This window comes from Manduca sexta, chromosome 20 (assembly GCF_014839805.1).
Source record: "Manduca sexta isolate Smith_Timp_Sample1 chromosome 20, JHU_Msex_v1.0, whole genome shotgun sequence".
Classification (NCBI taxonomy): Eukaryota; Metazoa; Arthropoda; class Insecta; order Lepidoptera; family Sphingidae; genus Manduca; species Manduca sexta.
This window is the reverse complement of record NC_051134.1, coordinates 12,506,332-12,527,506: the sequence shown is the minus strand read 5'-3', so window position 1 is coordinate 12,527,506 and position 21,175 is coordinate 12,506,332. Positions and strand designations below refer to the sequence as shown.

General features: G+C 34.0%; 1 protein-coding gene across 1 annotated transcript; it reads right to left on the bottom strand.

Annotated features, from left to right (window-relative positions):
• Nucleotides 1-4,851: 4,851 nt before the first annotated feature.
• LOC115456412 (ras-related and estrogen-regulated growth inhibitor-like protein) lies at nucleotides 4,852-20,721 on the bottom strand. The gene is made up of 6 exons (XM_030185465.2): nucleotides 20,461-20,721; nucleotides 9,283-9,339; nucleotides 7,920-7,996; nucleotides 6,826-7,007; nucleotides 6,405-6,591; nucleotides 4,852-5,942 (listed from the first exon to the last, which is right to left on the bottom strand). The coding sequence occupies exons 1-6, from the start codon at nucleotides 20,522-20,524 to the stop codon at nucleotides 5,874-5,876; spliced, it is 636 nt and encodes a 211-aa protein (XP_030041325.1). The 5' UTR covers nucleotides 20,525-20,721; the 3' UTR covers nucleotides 4,852-5,873.
• Between the last annotated feature and the right edge of the window lie 454 nt (nucleotides 20,722-21,175).

Sequence of the window (21,175 nt, the reverse complement as noted above, 5' to 3'; positions counted from 1 at the left end):
GCAGTTGGTTTAAGCAGTAGCTTTCTTGTAAGCTGCGAGAGTTCCAATCAATGGGAACTTGTTTGTGGTAGTTTGAAGCAAACGATGAAATGAGACGTAATGATGTTATTATAATTTTAATACGCTTGCTAGAACTTTATAGACATTGCTGTGAATAACGTATAAACTATTTTAGTTATGTTATTATTATTTTTTCTAACTGCCATTAAGAGAGTTTATAGCTTTGGTCCTCTTCGCTATCTCAGCAGGGTTAGGTATGCAATTTTCTCTAACTATTTTCATTCATTGTTTTAGCTATGTGGTAATTAACAAAGATTATAATATGGTCCCATAATTTAAAAAATCAGAGTTGCTTGCCCTCGGACTGATCCAGAGACCTTTGTCTCGATAGTCCGTTCCACATTTGTACGTCTATCGCTTCTTATCTAATTTAAGTATAGCATAGTAGAAGCACTTTGTTACAACAGGCTACGTACTAACAATAAATTGTTACATTTATTAGATAATATCTTTATTCATATTCACCTGGTATCTAGTAAGTTAAATACATTTTCTAACCAAGTTATCACAATAACCTTATAGATAGTACTGCTAGGAGTGGTCATTCAATATAACAACATCACAAGGACAGCAATGTCGTAACTGGTCCATTTATTGTTCTCCTCGCAAATCATAATCACGATATTAATAGAATTTATAAACATCCAAACTAAGCTATAATCATGACTAACATTGCAAGTATTTTTGGTTTGTATTTGTCTGTAGAATTACTTGAAAAGGTTAACCGCCACTTTCAATAAATGATACCGATCGCTTTTCGATCCCTATCAAAAATGGACAAATTAGAACAAAGTTTTTTTTACAGGGTTCATCATCATCATCATCAGCCGCAGGATGTCCACTGTTGAACGTAGGCCTCCCCAAAAGCTTTCCAGTTCGACCTATTGGAAGCGGCAACATGGTTAACATGGTTCAAAATAGTTATTGATTGGTTCATTCTCGGAATCTACGGCCGTTTTAAAAACGATTCCAATCTTAATCTACAATACCAGATTAAGATTGGAATCGTTTTTAAAAACGGCCGTAGATCACATCACTAATCCTAAAATATTATAAAACGATGTCCCTGCCTGTCTGAATGCGATAAACTCAAGAATTATGCAGTATGGAGATAATTTGAAATCAGGGTACCAGAGGACATAGGGTAGTTTTTATTCCGAGAAAATAAACAGCGGGACTTTTACCCCAGAAAACCTATTACACGCTGGTGAAACTGCGGGCAAAAGCTAGTACTATTATAAATAAAGGTGCTATTACCTATGCATTATTCTTTCGATTGCATACAATACCTAACATAAACATAAACATAAACATAAGCAACACTAGACAACTTTTAAATTAAATCTTATTATGAACTTATCAATTCTTAAACAAAGCAGCATTACACGAAATATAAATTCTAATAACCTCTAACACAATGGTCTATCATATCAAGGATCAAAATTGATCACAGCGAATAAATAGAAAGTTAGTTAATACGACATTGAAATGGAACCCGCTCCTTCAGCTGAGTTACAGACATAAAGGTTTGATGGCCACTAGCCGATAAAATAAATTCCAAACATTCTTGACTTTGCCTTTAATTAGAGTGAATGCGTTTTACAAAATCAGCTGTCAGAGTTGCAACTTTAATCTGATAGTATTTAACCTTGGTATTTAAAATTTTATGCTTTATCGACAACCATGTTCATTTCTTCATAATGTCTTTTTCTAAAAATGTTTATGAAAAGCTCGAAGCACTCCACTATTTTTTATACAACTAGGTGGTTTCCTTACCATAGAATTATTTTTATTGTTTAATTTCGTAAACTTAAAAATAAAAGTTATAATGAGAAGCTCATAAATATCTCACAAATTATCACGAACACCTGGAATGAAAGAAATCATTTTATATGCAGTTGATGCAGCGACTTCTGCCATGTTTTGAGCAGTGCATTGTACCTATTTGTGTTTGTTACCGAGCGCTAAAAGGAACACATTCATCATTTATAAAGCCAGCATTGACTCCGGGAACATGTGAATGCCGTGCAATTTAAATCCCTCTTGTTGAAATCTGGTGGGTGGCACCACTATTTATCCTGTGGGAACACACACAAAGTGTTAATTAGAAAACATGTATCCTGTCGGAGTTCATCTTTACGAGTGTCAGTCTTTGAGAGATTAATTAAAGTAGGAAGTAGTAAAATCAATCTCATTATACGGACATGTTCATATGATGTAGTTTTTATGTGGAAAAAAAGAAAAAGGAGATCAATGTGTCGGATTTTCAAGATGGGGCTTTTGCAGTAAATCTATGAAGTATACAGATGTCAAATTTATGTACCGTTAATTCTAGGCACATTTGATTTCTTACAATCAGGAATTTGGCATAATAATTATTATGGCGGCTGATAAATTATATACTAGTCATATTCTTATATTACGGCATCATGTAAAAAAAATACCTATATAATGACCGTATATAGAAATTAATCACCAAGTAAAAATGCGAAGTATTCATGTGTAATAAAAAGAGTCCATAGAGGCTTCGAGAATTTACTAAATATTTACAGTAAAAAACTTAAAGCGAACTCTTTCACATGTAGGTTTATAAGATCGTAAATTATTACCATTCGTACCAATTATGTGGTATTGTATAAAATTTTTGGCAGTAACTAAATGAAATATTTAGATTCCACGCCAATGTACACATGTGCTGAATATGTTATTAATGTGCTGATTGAAGAATGCGATCTCCACCTGTTAAGAACGAAAATAGATCGTAATATCACAACAGATTTCTGCGAATGGCATCTAATCGCGAAACGTTTTCTGTTCATATTTAATTCAACATTTACTACCGTAGTAGTGATCAATCTTATTAATCTATAAGATAAGGTGTCGGCCAATCTATTTGTCAAGACCGTGACGTGACCTTTTGAACCACGGAGATTATTGCGATAGGATGTGGCCGTCGTTTATAGAACAAAAAAGTAGTTTCTAAGATAAGTCGCTACACTAAGTACGACTAAATTAATGCGTTGTATTTATTCAACTCTTTTAAACCAGTCGATAGAGAATGACAAAGATTTATTGTATTGATCTATAGCTGTTACTTTGTCAAGTAAAATAATCGTTGACTAAAAATCAGCTACATCTACTTTCTCATTATCTCTTTACTAGGCCTCAATGTTGCCATTTTGTTTTATGTGTTTATCAATATATCGGCTATCTGCCTAAAATCAACCTTGAAAACTAGTGAACGAATGCTCGTTACAAATTCTCAATATAGCATTGAATTGTACGCATTATTAATTTTTTCGTGTCTGCCATAACTAACTATTATCTAACATCAGTACTTCTATCAAATGTATATATTTTTTACACTAAAATGCAATCATTAATGACTCCATGATGTTTCGAATTTTCTTTTATATGACAAAGAAAACAGATGCAGCACTATTAGATATTTCTGGGCCTATAGAAAAGAACCTATTGATACGTCAAGATTATGCAAGGCACCGATAATCCCTCCGATATAGATATTTATGAACGGCTGTGATCACTTATCAGATGACCCATTTTCTCTTACACCAAATACAAAAAAACAATACTTTCACTATGTCCGAGCAAAATAGCCCTAAAGTAATAGCCTAGCGCTTGACATCCAGTAAATCTAGGCAATCACTTCACTATCTACAGCCAATTTATAGACCATAATGCTTTAATAGTAATAATTTTGCGCAATATTAAGACCTAACAAGCATGTATTTGCATGCTACATGAATATGCAAGTTTCTCGGATTGTTGATAGAAAAGTGGATCTTTATTAACCGGTGAAAGGCATCGATGTACCAGTAAGTTACCATTATAACTGTCAAACTGGCAAGCTAGTAACATTTGTTGAAATTTATGCTCGTTAGGGCGAGGTGACGGAAGGCTTGCCACACGTGACTACTATTTAGATAAGCTTAGTATTCTTTAGTGCTCACGTTTCTGTTTATATCCTTGTTATGGGTATTTCACGGTGTTTGTTCATAACTTTGTTTGTCTCAATTCTGAAAATCTTAAGAAATACCTCATAATACTTGTTAATGTGCTGTTTTGCGTTGCTGTGATGGCGATAGCAGATTTCGTTATTTATTTGTTAGTGCTAATACCAATATATTTAAACCTAGACATAGATCATAATATAAAATAATTCAAACGAGATGTGGAACAATATATAAAAGACCATGTTTTAATTTAGAGAATTTTTAAGGCTACTTATAACGTATCTAATATGACAGTGCCTTATTTTATGACGATGCTTAATAACCACACTAAATATATAACTTGGTATAAAGTTAGCTGTTGCACATAATCGATCATTTATAATTTCCTGCTATACCAGATAAAAAAGAAATGGTTCTTCAAATAACTAATTTGCCGTTTAACCACCGTGTTTACTACCCAGCCTGTGTATAGGCACATAGCTAAGTTAAACCTAAAGATTTGCAGGCAAATGAGACATTAGCGTTCAAATAACCTTACATCAACTCGCTACTTGCATCTGATTTCACTTTCAAAGTGTTTAATAGGCTCAGTTTGTTATCGTTGGAAAAATTATGGCACGAGGAAGTGAAAAGCACGATAGTATTTATCAGTCCACCGATATATTTAAAGGCCGCTTTCGACGTATCTAAATTAATAGCGTTAAAACCATTTGTACCTATTTATATTTACCTACATACATATTTATACGCATACATGTAATTTGTGTTAATATTCACTGATGTAATGACCTTGAATTATTTAAATGAAACACCAAGATACATTATAAATTTTATTTTTACACAGTTTCATTACAAGGAAATATGATAAAATCGTGAAACGTAACATTCATACATGTACAATATATCCTTCATCCAAGATTCCGTACCTAAATATATTCAGTCTTTTATATAATAGGTGATATTCTGATTGAAAACATAACAGTAATTTAATAAGGCTACTTATAAAACAAAATCGAAAATTACAAATAAAATCAGTTTTAATTAGGATAAATTAATATCATTGCATTACGGGTACAATACTACATACATATAATAATATTTTTATATAAAACCTGTTTTATATCGTGATATACATGAAACAGTACGCGCGGTACAAATGTATACAAAATACCTACATACCTCTTATGTACATACATACGGCACGAATAAACCTACTCATGCTTTGGTGGTACGATATTAGAAATTGGTGGGAGTCCCTTAACAATACATTAATGAAATAAACAAAGGTTTCTGAAAAAAGAAACAAAAGAAATATACAAATTGACACCAGCTATATTTCGTCAACAAAATGTAGTACTTGTTGCTAAACCTGGTGCATGATACCTCTTGCTATATCAAAAGAATTACTTTATATAGCAAAAAAAAATAAGGGCCAAGTACCAGATTATACTCGAATATCGGCTATTTGATATACTTTAGACGGTTAGCCCTCAAGTATAACTGGTTTCCGAGATCTTATTTTAGCCCTAACATGAACGTAGCGCTCTGCCTCATCGTTCCCATCTTTAACATTATCAGGGTATAAAAAGCCGCCTTAATACAAAATTAGCTGTACATTATACAAATAAAATAGCAACCTTCATAACAGGCTAATCTTGCTTCGTATATCCATGTCCAGCCATAAAGTCACATCTGATAACTCCATTCCTGAGCCTCTGTCAACAAATCTCCCCGATACTATATCGACAGAGATAACAAAAGCTTTCTGTTTCTGTACAGAAATAAAACAAAACTCCTGTCACGGAGTAAACATGATCCTCCGGTGCTCGGATCGACACATCATATGCTCAACGATGGCCGTTTCTTCCTCACGCTTTTGTTGCTCAAACCGAGAATCGTGCCGATCACCTGTGAATTACAATTCATATTATATTACACGGCCAGCGTTGTGATGGATGACAAAGTCATCTATATCAGATGTCTTGATCTGCAATCAGAGTTGCGTATTCAACGATTGCAATTACACCTGTCGTACAACGACCTTGGTGATACTAGAATTTGTCACAAGTGGTGTATGTCATAACTACTATAGACGATTACAACATGCCGTGTATAATTACATCCGCTATAGAAATAATCCTTCCCGCTAGATCTGCTCTACTGCATATATTAATATATACGTATCCAGTATCAACTCAATAACTTTGTGTTATTATTGTACCTAGTGTATTAAGGTCTGCGATAATGCCAAACACAATGAACAGATAAACTGCAAAGTAATTGTCTCACACTACGGCTAACCTTTTAATTTAGGTTAACATCATATTTTATGTTATCGATATGTAAATAAATTATTAATAAGATACAAACCTTAGAGACAGAATAAGCGGCGAGCTTACGCCTGGGCGTAGGTAGCAAGAGAGCGAGCGCGCGCGCCTCCCGCAACAACGCGTGAAACGCAAGCGCTGCGCCCGCGCATGACTCCGCCGCGGACACCTCGTAGAACTGGCATCCAAACCGCAATGATAGCTCTTGGCCTTCTTCTGCTTTCACAACTCTGTTTAAAAGGGCGTCGATCAATCAATCAACCAAAAACAACTTTTCGTTATTACATGACCCTTCTATATAATTGTGATGACGAAATAACCTACAATCAAAACGTAGATAATCGAAATTCGACCTAATAGAAACGGTTTCTGCAAGGTTCATAGAATTGATTATAATAGACAAAAATTAACGGCACACATTACTTCTAGTAAACCTGTAATTCGTAAAGGGAGCAATCAATTACCTGGCATGTTCCAAGTCCCTTTTATTTCCCAGCAAGGTGACGGCGGTGCAGCCAGGAAGCCTGGTCCGCTCTAGCAAAGCCAAGAGTTCCGCGGCCGCGAGGAACGAGCGCCGGTCGCACACCGAATACACCACCGCAAATGCATCCCCCCATCGAAGATGCTCCGCTAGACAGCCTCGTTTCTAAATAAAGAGATTTCAATTAAAAAAATTATACAAGCGACATTCCTTAGCTGAAGCAACAAATCAAAACTGTTCGAATAGGTACGTATTTCCAATTATCTAATATTATGCGTGGTTATAAACATTTAATTTTGAAATGTTATATTCAAGGTTTTATAATATAATTGAATATTTGTTATAAGTACTACAAATGTAAATATCCAAATGTAATTAACATGTTTCTTATTAATCTAAATTTAAACCACAAATATATTTAATCTCCGATCCTATATATGATAACTGTCTGATGAATGTAGAACAAATTATAATTTTACAAGGAATCTTAGTTATTAGAAATTTAGAATCCAGTGCATATTACCCATAAATAATGTACATTTTCTTTAAAGAAGGTAATAAATAGTAATAGATGTTGGTACATTCGAAATTTACGATGCTATAAACACTATTTCACCGGATCCATTTTCGTTCCAGGTACAACAGGTGGTAAAGGAATTGCGCCGTCCAATGAATTAACATAAACATACATCATACAAATGAAAATCTCCAAACGGTAATACCGTAACCAACAGAGAATGAGTAAAGTTCTTCAACCAGAAGCAAGGACAGGATTAATTAAGCATCGATCCAAATGAGGATTGGCTTGTTGTTACGGAAGTTTACGTACAAGTACAAAGTATAAAAAATTGCGAGTGAACGTAGATGACAATTTTGAGGTATGATCAGCCCAGGAGTTGACAGATGCCATGTTAACTTTGATCAGATGTGTCATATATATCAGTAAAAGTTATTTTGATCTTTATTACCATTTTTTTAATCTAGATTTTTTACAATTCTATAATCACTATAATATGGTAAGAATACATATAACGAGATATTTATTGGTAAAGTAGCATAATAAAAAAAATTAATTACCGCACATCCACATGTATCCAAAACTTCAACTTCAGAAGTAGCTCCATCGAAGGCAACCCGATGTTGATAGAGGAAATCTGCAAAGAACCCACGGTAAATTATCTTTGCTTATATTAGAATATTATTGGATACTATATTTAAACCGCTTGTAAATTTAATACGAATTCAAATACGTTTTTATCCAAATATTTTGCTCTTACAACTATTGGTGTCGCAAGACCGTTGTTTAAGGACAAAAAGCTCAAAAGTGAAAAGTTGCATGTAGCTCGGTTTACTCGGATTTGCCCTCGTAATAAATTGGCTTTATGAAAGACGCAATCAGTCATACGCATCTAGGTTGCACCACTCCGCGTTGTTTGTAGCGTAATCTCGACATGCCAAAACAGATATAAACAAGGGCATCCGACTAATTTGATTTATGTTGCATGTTAATAGGGATTTAATGGACATTTTTGGCTACAGATCATAAAATTGCGAAAGAGATTCTCTCGTTGATATTTATATTTTAATAACAGCAGTAGACTGTACTGCAGAAAATATGGTATTGAATGTAGAATCATAAATAAAAATAATATTAAGCTACCGATCCAGATAACCTTACCAATGCAGACAGCGTTTAAAAACAATTTTGCATTTTAAAACTACGCCATTCATCAGATTAGGCAATTAACAACACAATAAAATAATCGGGTCGCTTTTATTCTCAGCACAATCATACATAAAGTAAAGGTCATTGTCCTAAAGACTCCGGCGCCGTCGCCACCAGCCTTGGCACTCCTACCACGACGGTTGCCAATATCGCAAATAAACCGTCCATTGGCACTCGAGGCTTGGCATTTGGTAAGTGCCCTCAGTAAGGGCTCCTCTTCATTGGTATTTCTGTCTTTCAGTCGCCGGTTACACTCTTAGCATAACAATACTGCGAGAACAGTGATTAACTGTACCTACCAGGTAGAGATCTACAGTTTTACATACAGTCACTGTCGCTTTGCGGTGAATTATGTAACAAAACACGTCCCCTGAGTTTTACTCAACGGATTTGGCTAACTTTGTTTTTTTGTATTTGTGTTGTGTTTAAGTTACGTGAATTATTGTTACATACAGATTATAAAACAGAGTCATCTACTGCGTCCATCTGTCTGAATGCGATAAACTCAAAATATACTGAACGTATTTTAAAAAAATTGTATGGAGACAGTTTGAGACGCTGGAAAGAACCAAGGCTACTTTTAACCCGAGAAATTATACTCCTATATTTGAAAATATAGGAGGATATTTGAAAAACTTTCACACGGGCGAAGACGCTAGCATATGCTACAAAATGTTGTTTTAAAAATATGTCGATAATAAAAAAAATACATACCACCTGTCGAGCTGTACTCTCCAATATAGCGTTTCGTCAAATAACGGACCACGACAGCTGAAACAAAAAGAAATCATATTATTATTTAATTTCACCACCTACGTTTGTCAACTTAGAAAGTACATTGATTAACAAAGTTAACATGTTATCTGGCGCGATAAAACACGCCGGATCAATTCGAAATATAGAGAAAGCAGCAATTAGCAGCCAATCGGTAGAGGTGTTACAAAAGTTGTTCCTCAATAAATTTATAACTACAAGTTTCAATTAGAGGGAAAGTAAACAAAAGGGCTATGCATAGATATCAGATAACTAAACCTCAATTAATACCAATCAATAAACCTAATCGAAAAAAAAAACAAGTATGACTGACAATGATGATTTCATTTTTAAACTCAGCTATACTATTAAATACGAGATGATACCATATAAACTCATAAAACACTTATGAGATGAGTAAAGAAGGATTTGCTATATTCTGTTAATTAGATCAAAGATCAAAATGATGGTAATGAAGCACCAACAACAATTAATCTCAATAGAAAACCCAATAAGTTGATAAAAAACAGTGACTATATCGATAAAAGAGTTGAATAGGTAAACGTAATTGTAATAATTATAATTATAATGCAGATAAGCGACACGCCCTGTTTCACAATAATAACTATTTAGTATTATATTGTACAGCGCGGAGTGTTGTGTCAACAGGTATCAATGCTGTTGGCGCAACGGAATTGGATAAGGGTGTAATACTAGAACTGACTCAATGTGTTAGAGCACGTTGTAGAAAATACTATTATTGGCTGGCATTTATATTCAATTTACAAAAGCAATTCATTTTTGAAAAGTCACGACACAACTTAATGTAACAAGTCATTCGAATTTAATTATAAAAGTCGTAAATAACGTCAAAATATGATGGCTGGACACTATTTAAATTTATAGCAAGCGCCGTAAAATGATAAGCCAGATTTATTGGGTTATTTAAATCAAGACTGATTTCTCTCAAGTGTCATTGATTCAGTTTTATTACAATTTTTTAAGTTATGGATAATATTCTATAATATTTTTTGACGCCCAGAGTAACCTTCAAGCAGTCCTCAAGAACACTGAGTTCTTTTTATTCTCCAATATGCAGAAGATGATTATGTGTTAGGACAATATTTTATATTTTTTGTATTATAATTAAGGCATTTAAACTGTAAATATGTCTTGAAAAAATGTCTAGTTGCATCTAATAAAATTTCATTGCATTGTCAAATAAAATACAGACGATCATAAAACACTGAGTCGTTTACAAACTCATATTATTACGTTGAATCTCGTCAACTCTGTGGCTTTTTGGATTTGCTCGATCTGCGTACCATTTGCCAGTTCATGGATAGTCCGCAAACATTTCGGTTAGTGTTTTATGATAACGATCTAAAAAACAATAAAAAATACTACAACAACTTGAACGCGTTGTACGTTTGAATTATCGCATGTCTTAAGGTCATGGGCGTTGCAAATTATGTTCTCTTGAAGACTATTCAACGAATCGGCACAAAACAATCGTTATATGTTAATTGGGATTTCACGGTTATCTATCGAGGCTGTCAAACTTTCCATTTATGTACACACGACCTGGTCACCGAATACATTTGATCCTTACAAATACCCGTGTGCTGGTATTTGCGTATTTATTTAACAAACATGTAATATTTCTTCTGTATTCATGACTCGAGCAATTACTTTTCCATTCACATTTGTTGTGGAGAACAAATCTTTTATTGTAGGTGTTGAATCTAAACAGTTTCGATTCAAACTAGTGGATTGCATCACTGAACTAGCAAGACAAAAATATATTCCATCTATTATATCTATTAAAAAAAATGACTCAAATAAAGTTTAAATCAAAGGTTTAACTAGATGAACTTTTTACCCCAACGAATACTATGCAACGTTGGTATTCCAAGGTAGTTGGCGAGAATATTAACTCTTTCAAGAGGACATAATGTGTTTAACCAATAAATCTAGGTTAAACGATGCAGTGTCGAAAGCGAGAGAATAATGAGTTCCATTTAACCAAAGCGTAGTATTAGACGTGGCTACATTATAACACAATGCGCAATGTACAATTATATCAAGAAATTTCTTTCTTTAAAATTTGAAACCCGAAGTAATTACTTTGGACACGGTGAAACTTGTTAACATTTTTTATTCAAGACACTGCGATATAATAATACCTATTAATGAAATCTCACTTTAAATACACCTTGACGCAACATAAACATTTTACACAGTTCCCAGTGACAGATACCTCTGCTACTGCGCTCAGACTGACGCGCCTCGTGCCTACATATGGCGAGGTAATTATTAAGTTCTTGACTGCAAAATGTACACGAGTTTAACACGTTTAAAAATTGAACATGCATTTTCAGAGTAAACTGGATTTGTGCCAGTAACGAGGACCATAACGGGATTACAAGAAACAGGGGGAATAAGCCAACGTTGTCTGTGGAGTGTATACGGTAGCAAAAGCTAAATGTTAATTAAGAGCATCAGTAGAGGTGATCACAACCACGTTTCCATACTTGCCGCTGTCAGCCGGTAATTGGAGGCTGACAGTTCCATTTACATTTTTACGTTCATTTTAATTTCCGTACACGCCACACTTCATTAAGCGCACAAATTTATTTCTATGCATCCGGTACCTTCCACACGACGTTAATTTTATTGAGTATTATAAAAATAAAATGCAATTAAATTTTATCGACGATACTATCAGGATAATATGTGGCTTTCTCTCGTATTGAAGGTGATTCGACATGCTAATTAGAATTTCTCCGGGCTGATTTTGACACGCCGTAATCGTGTGCTGCCGATGACCTAAATTCCAGCAGTAATTAATACTCATCATTCCATTCCTTCAAAGATATATTATATAACGTATTATTATTAAAATATTATTGCTGTAAAATTAAAAAGTACGTGGCTTAAATCCACGTGAGTTGTATGCGCAATGTTCTTACGTTTATTACAAAAAGTAGAATGTAAGTTGTGAATTAGATATATTTGTTCCGCGTTATAAATATTTTTCTCTATTTATACTAGTTCTATTTAGACGAGGTGTGAGTGTGCTTGAATATTTGGGTAGCTGTTCTCGTGGAGTGAGTAACCGCGGCGCGGCGCGTTGTAGCGGCGAGTGTCGAGCGCGGGTGTCCCGGCAGACGTTTGACCGGGTGACTCACAGCACTGTGGCATGCGGTTGGGCACCGCGTGCGCAGCTATAAATACTATCGCGGCTGACATTTACTCGCTCTCGATCTATGATCGCGAAGCAACCTACGAGTTTTATGTCATCCGTCCTCCGCTACAGTGCATCTGCTGTCCGAACCAATAAATAATATAATTCGCACGATACCTTTTCAAAGAACTTATGTAGGTAATTTATTTCCGAATAAAATTGTTCATCGCTATAATATTCTCGACATATTACAGAAACGAATTACATGCACAATCTTGTTAATGGAGAATTTCGCAACAAATGAAATGAATAAATGCAATGATGTTTATAAACCAAAACTACTGAGTGAAACCGCATAATATCCGAATATGTATGTGTTAACATTGAAAGTTTTCACAAACATAAGAAAGTTAAGACACGTGTTTCTTTAATTCGTAGATTAATTAGCAAGTGCGATAATAAAGTGTGAATAATCGCCGAACACGGATTTAGCAATCTGCATACTTAATTTATTTTGATAAGTTGTTGCAAATTTGATGACAACACACATACAACTTCATATAGATTTTGCAAACTTTTCATCATCACGCTATTTCCTAGTTCCGCAATACAAATATTTTTTCCCAACCAACCAATTAATCCAAAAATTTCTCAAACAATAGAACACAGAATTGATTGCTCCATAATATTTCCAAGCCGTACGGAACTAGATTTTGATAAACATTCCATAATTGTACTTTAATTAACGTTCACGTTGCATCACAGTTTAAATTACACTGCGGGACCATTTGTTTACATTAGTAATTATCGAACTACTCTTACGTCGTTTACAAGCCAAAAGCGTTGAGCCGCGGGCGGTTCGGCCACGCTAAGTATACTCGGTAACTGCTTAATCTCACAATCAAGATGCGGCCATGATTGATTGTTTGTCTGTGTAATTGCATAATAACCTGTGCTTTACTTGAACTATGCCGGTTTGTTTGGTTGGGACGTGGCTTGATGACATGCTACGACAATGTAAAGATTTAAGTCAGAAGTATAAAAAAAATGCTGACAATATTATTACATGTTAAAAACTTTGAGAATTGCAGCGCTGTAAATTAATGTACAGATAATTTGATTACTAATGCTTGATAAAGAACTATTTCTAACTTTCGCACTATTTTTAATGAGATATAGTCATAATTTACATCTATAAAGGTAAAGTAATACCATACAAGTCTTATCTGTTTCAATCAATGACCTGGATGGAGTTACTGATATACCTTTTTGTGAGTATTTGGTACGACTATTCTGAATTGAAATCGCAAAGGTCCTTATTTATTTTGACAGTCAAATAGTAAAAATAGCCAATCTACGAGAAAAATAAACCGCACATTACGATTAAATTTAGTGGATTCAGTTGAATCACAAAAAGTCAATACAAACGCTAAAATACAAACATACATGATGGCGTACATAGATTCGATTTCTAGCAATAAATATTTCCTTAAGCTATCCAATTGAGTTGAACGATAAAAATAGTAATAGAATAACAAACAGTCGGAATGAACTCAGCTTCTATAACCACAGTTCCATTGAAACTGCCCATTAAAATTCTAGCATTCGAAACGCGTTCTGGACCACATGGCAAACTAATTATGCTTTATCTAGTTTTGAGACTAGTACTACATGTAATTTTAGCATTCAATTATTCCTTTCCTAGATTAGTCCTACGTTTTATTGTGTGGATGGTGTATCAAGCTTAATTGTCTTAATTTAATGTCCGCTTCGTTGTTTTTTTTTTTATAATAAAAAATATAGATGTCTCCAAAAAATTATTGGACCCTTGTGAAGCATTTGTGTTATGAAACTTATTCCATTTTGTACCTACCTTGGTTATTAGACACAATTTGGATTGTGATATTTACCTATAACTGCTGGTTAGTAAACACAATTTGGAGTGCACTGTAATATCAAAATACATGGAAACCTAGATGATCTACAATAATTTTCTGCATAGTTTTGCCGAAGCTTCAGTCGCTTTAAAGTCCTTTACTATTATATAAGTAACATGTACTCAGGGATATTGAAGATTTCTATTAGCAAAAGGATTCTCAGAATCGATTGTATCAGGGATTTACCCCTTATCCGTGGCGAAGTGTCCACATAATCTGATTTTTTTTTGGCTTCCTTTCCATAATTTATGTAAAACATAATTATCATTAGCACGATCTGCAAACCTCATTTATGCATATTATTAGTACGTATATATTTGAGATTCCTTTTCGGCACCCTTCACCACTGCCCCTTATACAAAAAATATTAACTTTACCGCTGCAATATTAGAATCAGAGATATGTCTATCACTGAAAGAAATCGTGAAAGCATTTCGATAACATCAGTATCAGCACTATCAACTATTGTGAAAGTCCATGCAATATTTTTATAACAGAACATATACTGTCACCAGTCACCTCACAATACGAGGAAACATATATTAGAAATATTTTTAAACAGAAACAACATGGTACACTTACTGCAGTGAAAGAGTAGTTGCGAAGTGTAAAAGCTTGGTTTCAAAAAGTGGATAATTTGTACAGTAAACATTGTAGGCTGTCAACTCACATCCGAACAAAATCCCGGTGGAATGTGGGTGATCTCGGCCGAAGTTTCATTGTCGTCAGTAGTAGCAATTCTTAACACGGTCAAAATTGAATTAACATGACAATACAAAATTACCATACCTTAGTACTTTTAAAATAAAGACAAAATTTAGAAATAAAATTTACGAATAAATTTTTCAATGTGGTAGCAAAATTTATTCCTCCTAATAAAAGCTGCCACTATAATCATGCATTGTTAAGCGAAATTTCACGCTCCACGCCCACGAAGCACAATCAATCCATCACAAAAATGAGTCAATATTGCGACACGTCTAAACTTATCTAATCATTCTGTAATTGTTATGTTAATACAGTCGAGTGTTTCCGAAAAGCAACATCCGAGTTCCGAACGATGCCGCCATAAATCAATTTCACTTGTGTTGGCTTTCGCTAAGTTATTGTTTATACTTTCTATTGCGCCGGACATGTCTATTAGTTAATCAAATGGTAGCGTTTCACGGTTTCCTAACTAATATTAATTGGCGATTAGCGTCGTGTGTTATGTAAACTGACTCATAAATGTTCAATTATGATTTATTTATTTACGATCGTGCGCTGTGACGATCAATTTGTTTGACGTGAACGACTTATCTTATTGCAGTCTGTTTGCAAAATGTTCCGTGACGTTAATAATCCAGATTTTCCACTTTATTGCATAGTAAATAGTAAACAATAGAAGCTTTCAGTAGAATTAGAACGTTATCTGTGAATAACAATTCTAAACAATGAAATCTTATAAAAAAAAATAAGTATTTAAATAATCCTGAAATCCAACATGACAAATGCGAAGAACACGTGCCCGTGTTTAATTGATACAAATTTTTAATTGATCATTTATGAAACTTTAAGTTTATTTACATTTGCGCTGCTCCTCATTACTCATTGAATGTAAACCTGAGCCGAAACGTTTGTAGATATCAACAGCGAGAGATAATTGGCGTAATCATCGCATTCGCTACAGCTGCAACGTGTCTGTGCCAAACACATGATATAAAAAGTTCAACCAACTGTGAAATCTTAAAATATTAAACGTCAAGATTTCTTACCCGCGTTTGTAAACCAGTCGAAGTAATTGTCTTGTGTGGATTGCAAAACGGCACAATCAGAATTTATTCTAAACAATCAGAATGGGTTAGATTAAGTAATATGTCAAACTGTTTCTCGCAGTGCCGTAATCTATAATTTTTCGTAATTTATTGATCGTAAACATAGCGGGATCTAACAAGTTTAATACCAGTTGTTCGATGTCAAGGATAATGCAACTGCTATGATTGTTCAAGCCAAATGCAAATCTGTCAAATCATTACAGCTGATAAACAAACAAGAGCGAACGATTCAATTATTGTTTATTCATAGCATCAACCATGAGCGCATGTTATTACGTCTCCATTATGTGGTGAAGCTGCGAATCTCGGGGCTATTTCTCATGTGCACAAATGTGTTATACATACAGGAAGACATGAACCGTGAAATCAAAAAGCTCGGGTAATACGATACGAATGGAAGCCTTGGCGAGTAATACGGTGCACAAAAAAATTAAAACTCTTTCATGATTAACATTACCGCATTATATTTATATGCGTGAATGACATCTGAACATTCTACTCTAAATTCGAGGTTATTTAGTTTCTTTGTGTTTATACTTGTCTGTGTTTTTGTAAACACTTTCTTATTAGTAATCATCTAAGATCATTTTAGGAGTTGCCACTCATTTAGTGAGAAGGTATCTATTTCACGGCAATATGTAATTGTTCGGTGTTTCAGTAATATTTTGCTTGGCTGAGTAATACATGTCTTTTTGTCATATTGCCACCTACGTTGGGAACCTTCACACAGCTTAGGCGCTGTATTTATGAGGACTTTCTGTGGCATTCACCTTGCTCAAATGTTGTTGTACAAAGATGTATACTTGTTTCTCATAATTATTATTTCTTTTAATATTAATGTTGTTAACAAAAGTTTAGCGAGAATCAATTATTGGTAAAATATTTTCTGTTTTCTTAACAACGCCAGCTTATAAATTATTCTGATGATATAAATTATCCTATTTATTAAATTGAAGCTTAAATTCCCTCCATTCTGGCAAATTTTGTATATAAAGAATACGAATCATCAGTTTAATCACAACTACATTACTCAGGTTACTAATAAAACAACACTAACTGGAATTGCCCAGTATAAAAATGTTTTTCAGTACAAAATTATGTAGGCTAATTCGGCAAAATGTATCGAAAATTGTTAGCGGCACAATCATCTTTATCTATTATACTGCTGAACTACGTGGTGACTCACTGGCTCAGATTGGGAGCGACATGCAAATTTACGTTGACAGTGTGTTTTGGCTCGGTCCAAGTGCCGCGCGTTTCATAGTGAATGCCCTAGTATATAATCTTACACAACGTGTTTCGATTCTACGATATTCTCTGCATTCACAACATTGTACACTTGTAATTATAATTAATGAATGGAATTATAATTAAGACATTTGAATTTTATTGCAATTTACAATAATATTTTAGTTAATCCTTTTTAACGTCGAAGACATGCTGTGGTAGATGAAAGTGCTACCCAGTTTGTCTTATAAGACGGTTCAACTTGAGTCTTTATTCGTTTACGCATCGATCACAACATTTTAAACGTTCATGGGTGGTGGTGACCAAGTACCATCAGATCACTTTTGTACCGACATTCAATGCAAATAAAATATTATGATTATGATGATCTGCTTATTCGGTTTTGGTTTTATATATCTATAAGAAACACAATAACTCTAGTGTGATTGCCGTTACTAACTTCAATTTCTTGCATCTTCGCGATTTATCTTGAAGCTAAAATTTATTTATATCAATATTATAGCTTGTTACTTGTTTCGAGTAAATAAATATAACTACCAACAAAATGGCAGATAAAATCTTGAACATAATAAGATTCTATTACAGTACGCCTAACCATGATCAAACTTCCCTTCTCAATTACATATTATTACAGAGGGCTTGATTGCAGGTAACATAGGATGTTATTTAACTACATACTCAACTACTAACATAAAGTTGATTAAAAAGTGAACGAAGACTCTTTGACGTACTCATTTACATGATTAAATAGACTAGGTATTTTAGTAAAAAATAATAATTAATAAAAAATAATATTCTAGATTTTCTTAATCGTTGGCTGTATATATTTCCTTTTGAAAAGTGATATGACCTCCAGAAGCATAAATTAAATTACAAAAGCCCGGTGATTAAAAAATATAAGATCGATATCACAAAAAGGCCTTTCACGGACCAAAGGAATCAGGCCGATAATTTTCGATCGCCGATCATCTCGATTGTGATAAAAAACAAATAAGCCATAATCTTTTGTCTTCATTGGTATATAAAAAGCAATTCCCATTAGTTTGCGATGATAAGGTTGCAGTGACTCGCGTTTAAAGCTAGGATCGCTACAAAAAAGATACTTGGAATACTGACATCGGAAACATAATAATTCAAAGATAATTTCCAACAACATCGTGTTTAGTAATTAGTTACAAAACTGTTTTAACGTAAATATGGAAATATTGCACACAAAGATAGTAAGTATGAAGATAAATAAAAACCGATAACAATAATCATTAATAGAAATACGCAGTTACTTTACATTTCTACCGAATTAGATATTTAGTTTTATCAGACAGCCTTATCACAGGTAAAGTTAATTTTAGCTGGATAAAATAAATTCATCAATGTTTTACCAAAATTATCACTGTTATCACTACAGTAAAGAAGTTTTACTACAATTACTAGTGCTACTGCAGGGGAATTTAGAGAAAATTACCATAGTTAAAATTTTTATTTTTGTTTTTAAGTAAGCGATTAAACGTTGATGCAATAGTTGGAAATCAATTGTATTGCAAACTTGTTGAAACAAGTTTGCAATACAGTCCAACAACAATGAATTGTTATGTAGTTATTTAATTGTTGATTCAAAATCGTAGTAATTTGAGGTTATTTTTCTTGTAACATTGAGATATGACCCTAATTATCAAGGGTTGCAATATAGACTACGTCACAATCATTCCTAGTAAGTGGCACATGATAAATATATAATTCATGACTCATTGTAAGAAAATTATAGCAATTTTCTTTGTTATGCCTTTAACTGCCTTGTTAACGTCAGTTATCTGTCATTGGATGTCGCATGTGATACGGTGTTGTGATAAGTAGCAAGCTATGTCAATACTAGGGTGGGCGATTCCATGAAAATAATACCAGAATTTGTATAATGATAACATTGTTACATATTGTGCATAGTTCGGATGTTTTTGATGTATTTATTGCGCATTGGGTGATTTATTGCGAGAATGGCGGTTAGGTGATGGATGCAGGTACTCAATGCATCCAACGAATACTGGTTATCTGTTATACGTAAAATTTATTGTGAAATTGGGTTTCACTCGACTAATGGAAAATTAATTATGGAGATTATCATCTTGTATGCAAATAAAAGTTGTTCTGCCCACACAGCGGCTTCGTTTAGTATGGATATAAATTTTGGAATCAAAATTGCCTATAAAAATAGCTGTTTGCCTGCCAACGCAAAATATAAAACATGGAATGGGCCAACAACATGAACAGACACAGTAATTTATTTAAATACTATATTGGGAAAAGATAATACGAAACAAAATGAATTCGTTTCCGTGAATAATAACTTTAGATTAGAAAAGAAGATAGTCAAATTAATTTGACACCTTTTTTACTCTAATTTCAGTGTCTACTACAGGATTAAAGAAATAAAAACAATACGATTAAAGAAGAGGCGGAAAATATTAAACTAAAATACAAAACACCCATTACATCGTAAACAACTTTTTAAGACAATCGCCACACAACGATACATAAACTATTAATGATTTACTGCGTATCGGCAAAGGATTTTATTACATACCTATCTAATATTCATTCAATATCATTAACAACTACCACTTAACCAATTACGAAGCGGCCAACGATTAACATCTGTTTAAAAATCACGCTATCCCAAAGCAATATGTAATTAAATTAATATTCCTAATTACAACCTCGAGGCGTTCTCAAAATAAATCAAGGAACTTTTTCTTTGGCCATTAGAGGTAATTGATTTCGGCGTTCAGATTCCCAGAGACTCAAAGAGTAAAAAGTTACCTTTTTATTTGATACATCGTTAAAACTTAATTCCAACTGTGCATTAAAATAACACAAATTTACTGCGTCGGAAAATCATAAGCGTTCCCAAGTCATTAGTCAGTGCTAGCAATAATTAATGGTTTGTAAAGTTTATTCTTACCAGATTTGCCGCAACGCGAGCTTCCAAGCACCACAACTCTTATTCGATTGACCGTCATCTTCATCAGTCCGATTATACACTGCACTTACTAATAATACCTGGGCATCTAATGCATGCAGTCTGCAGTTTGCAGTATCGTTTTTACGTATTCGAATGTTTGAGATCGCGGCAGTGGCAATATCAGCTGACAGTTGCAATATGTCGGACGCACGCGCGCACAACGCACCTGCTAGCGAGCGACTGCCGTCAAATGAAATTGGCGCAAGGCGCACTCAACCACGTCTAATAAACGGAGGAGTGAGAGACATTTGAATGCAAAATTATTAGTCTTTGAAAAACGTTTCTTGCTACACAAATCACTGCAGAATGCGTGCGGAGAAAAACAAGCGAATTAGAATGAACGTCTGCAGTTTTGCATAATGAAAAGGCGGTGCTCAATTTCCGTTAATATTTGAATTTGAAGCGCGCATGCTTCGTTTTGTTGTTTATTTGATTTATACGGTACGTTTATTGTCCAATTCTTCAATGGTTTAGTAAAGCATGAAAGAGCGATACAGCCTATGTTATCTACGAATGAATGGACCAGCTCCACCAGGCGGTATGTCTTACAGATTACTTAAAATAGTAGATATGTTGCATTTCGTACGATCAATGAAAATACTGGTGTTACAACCGCCCGTGTTACAACGGCTTACGATTCCTTTGGAAGTGTGGG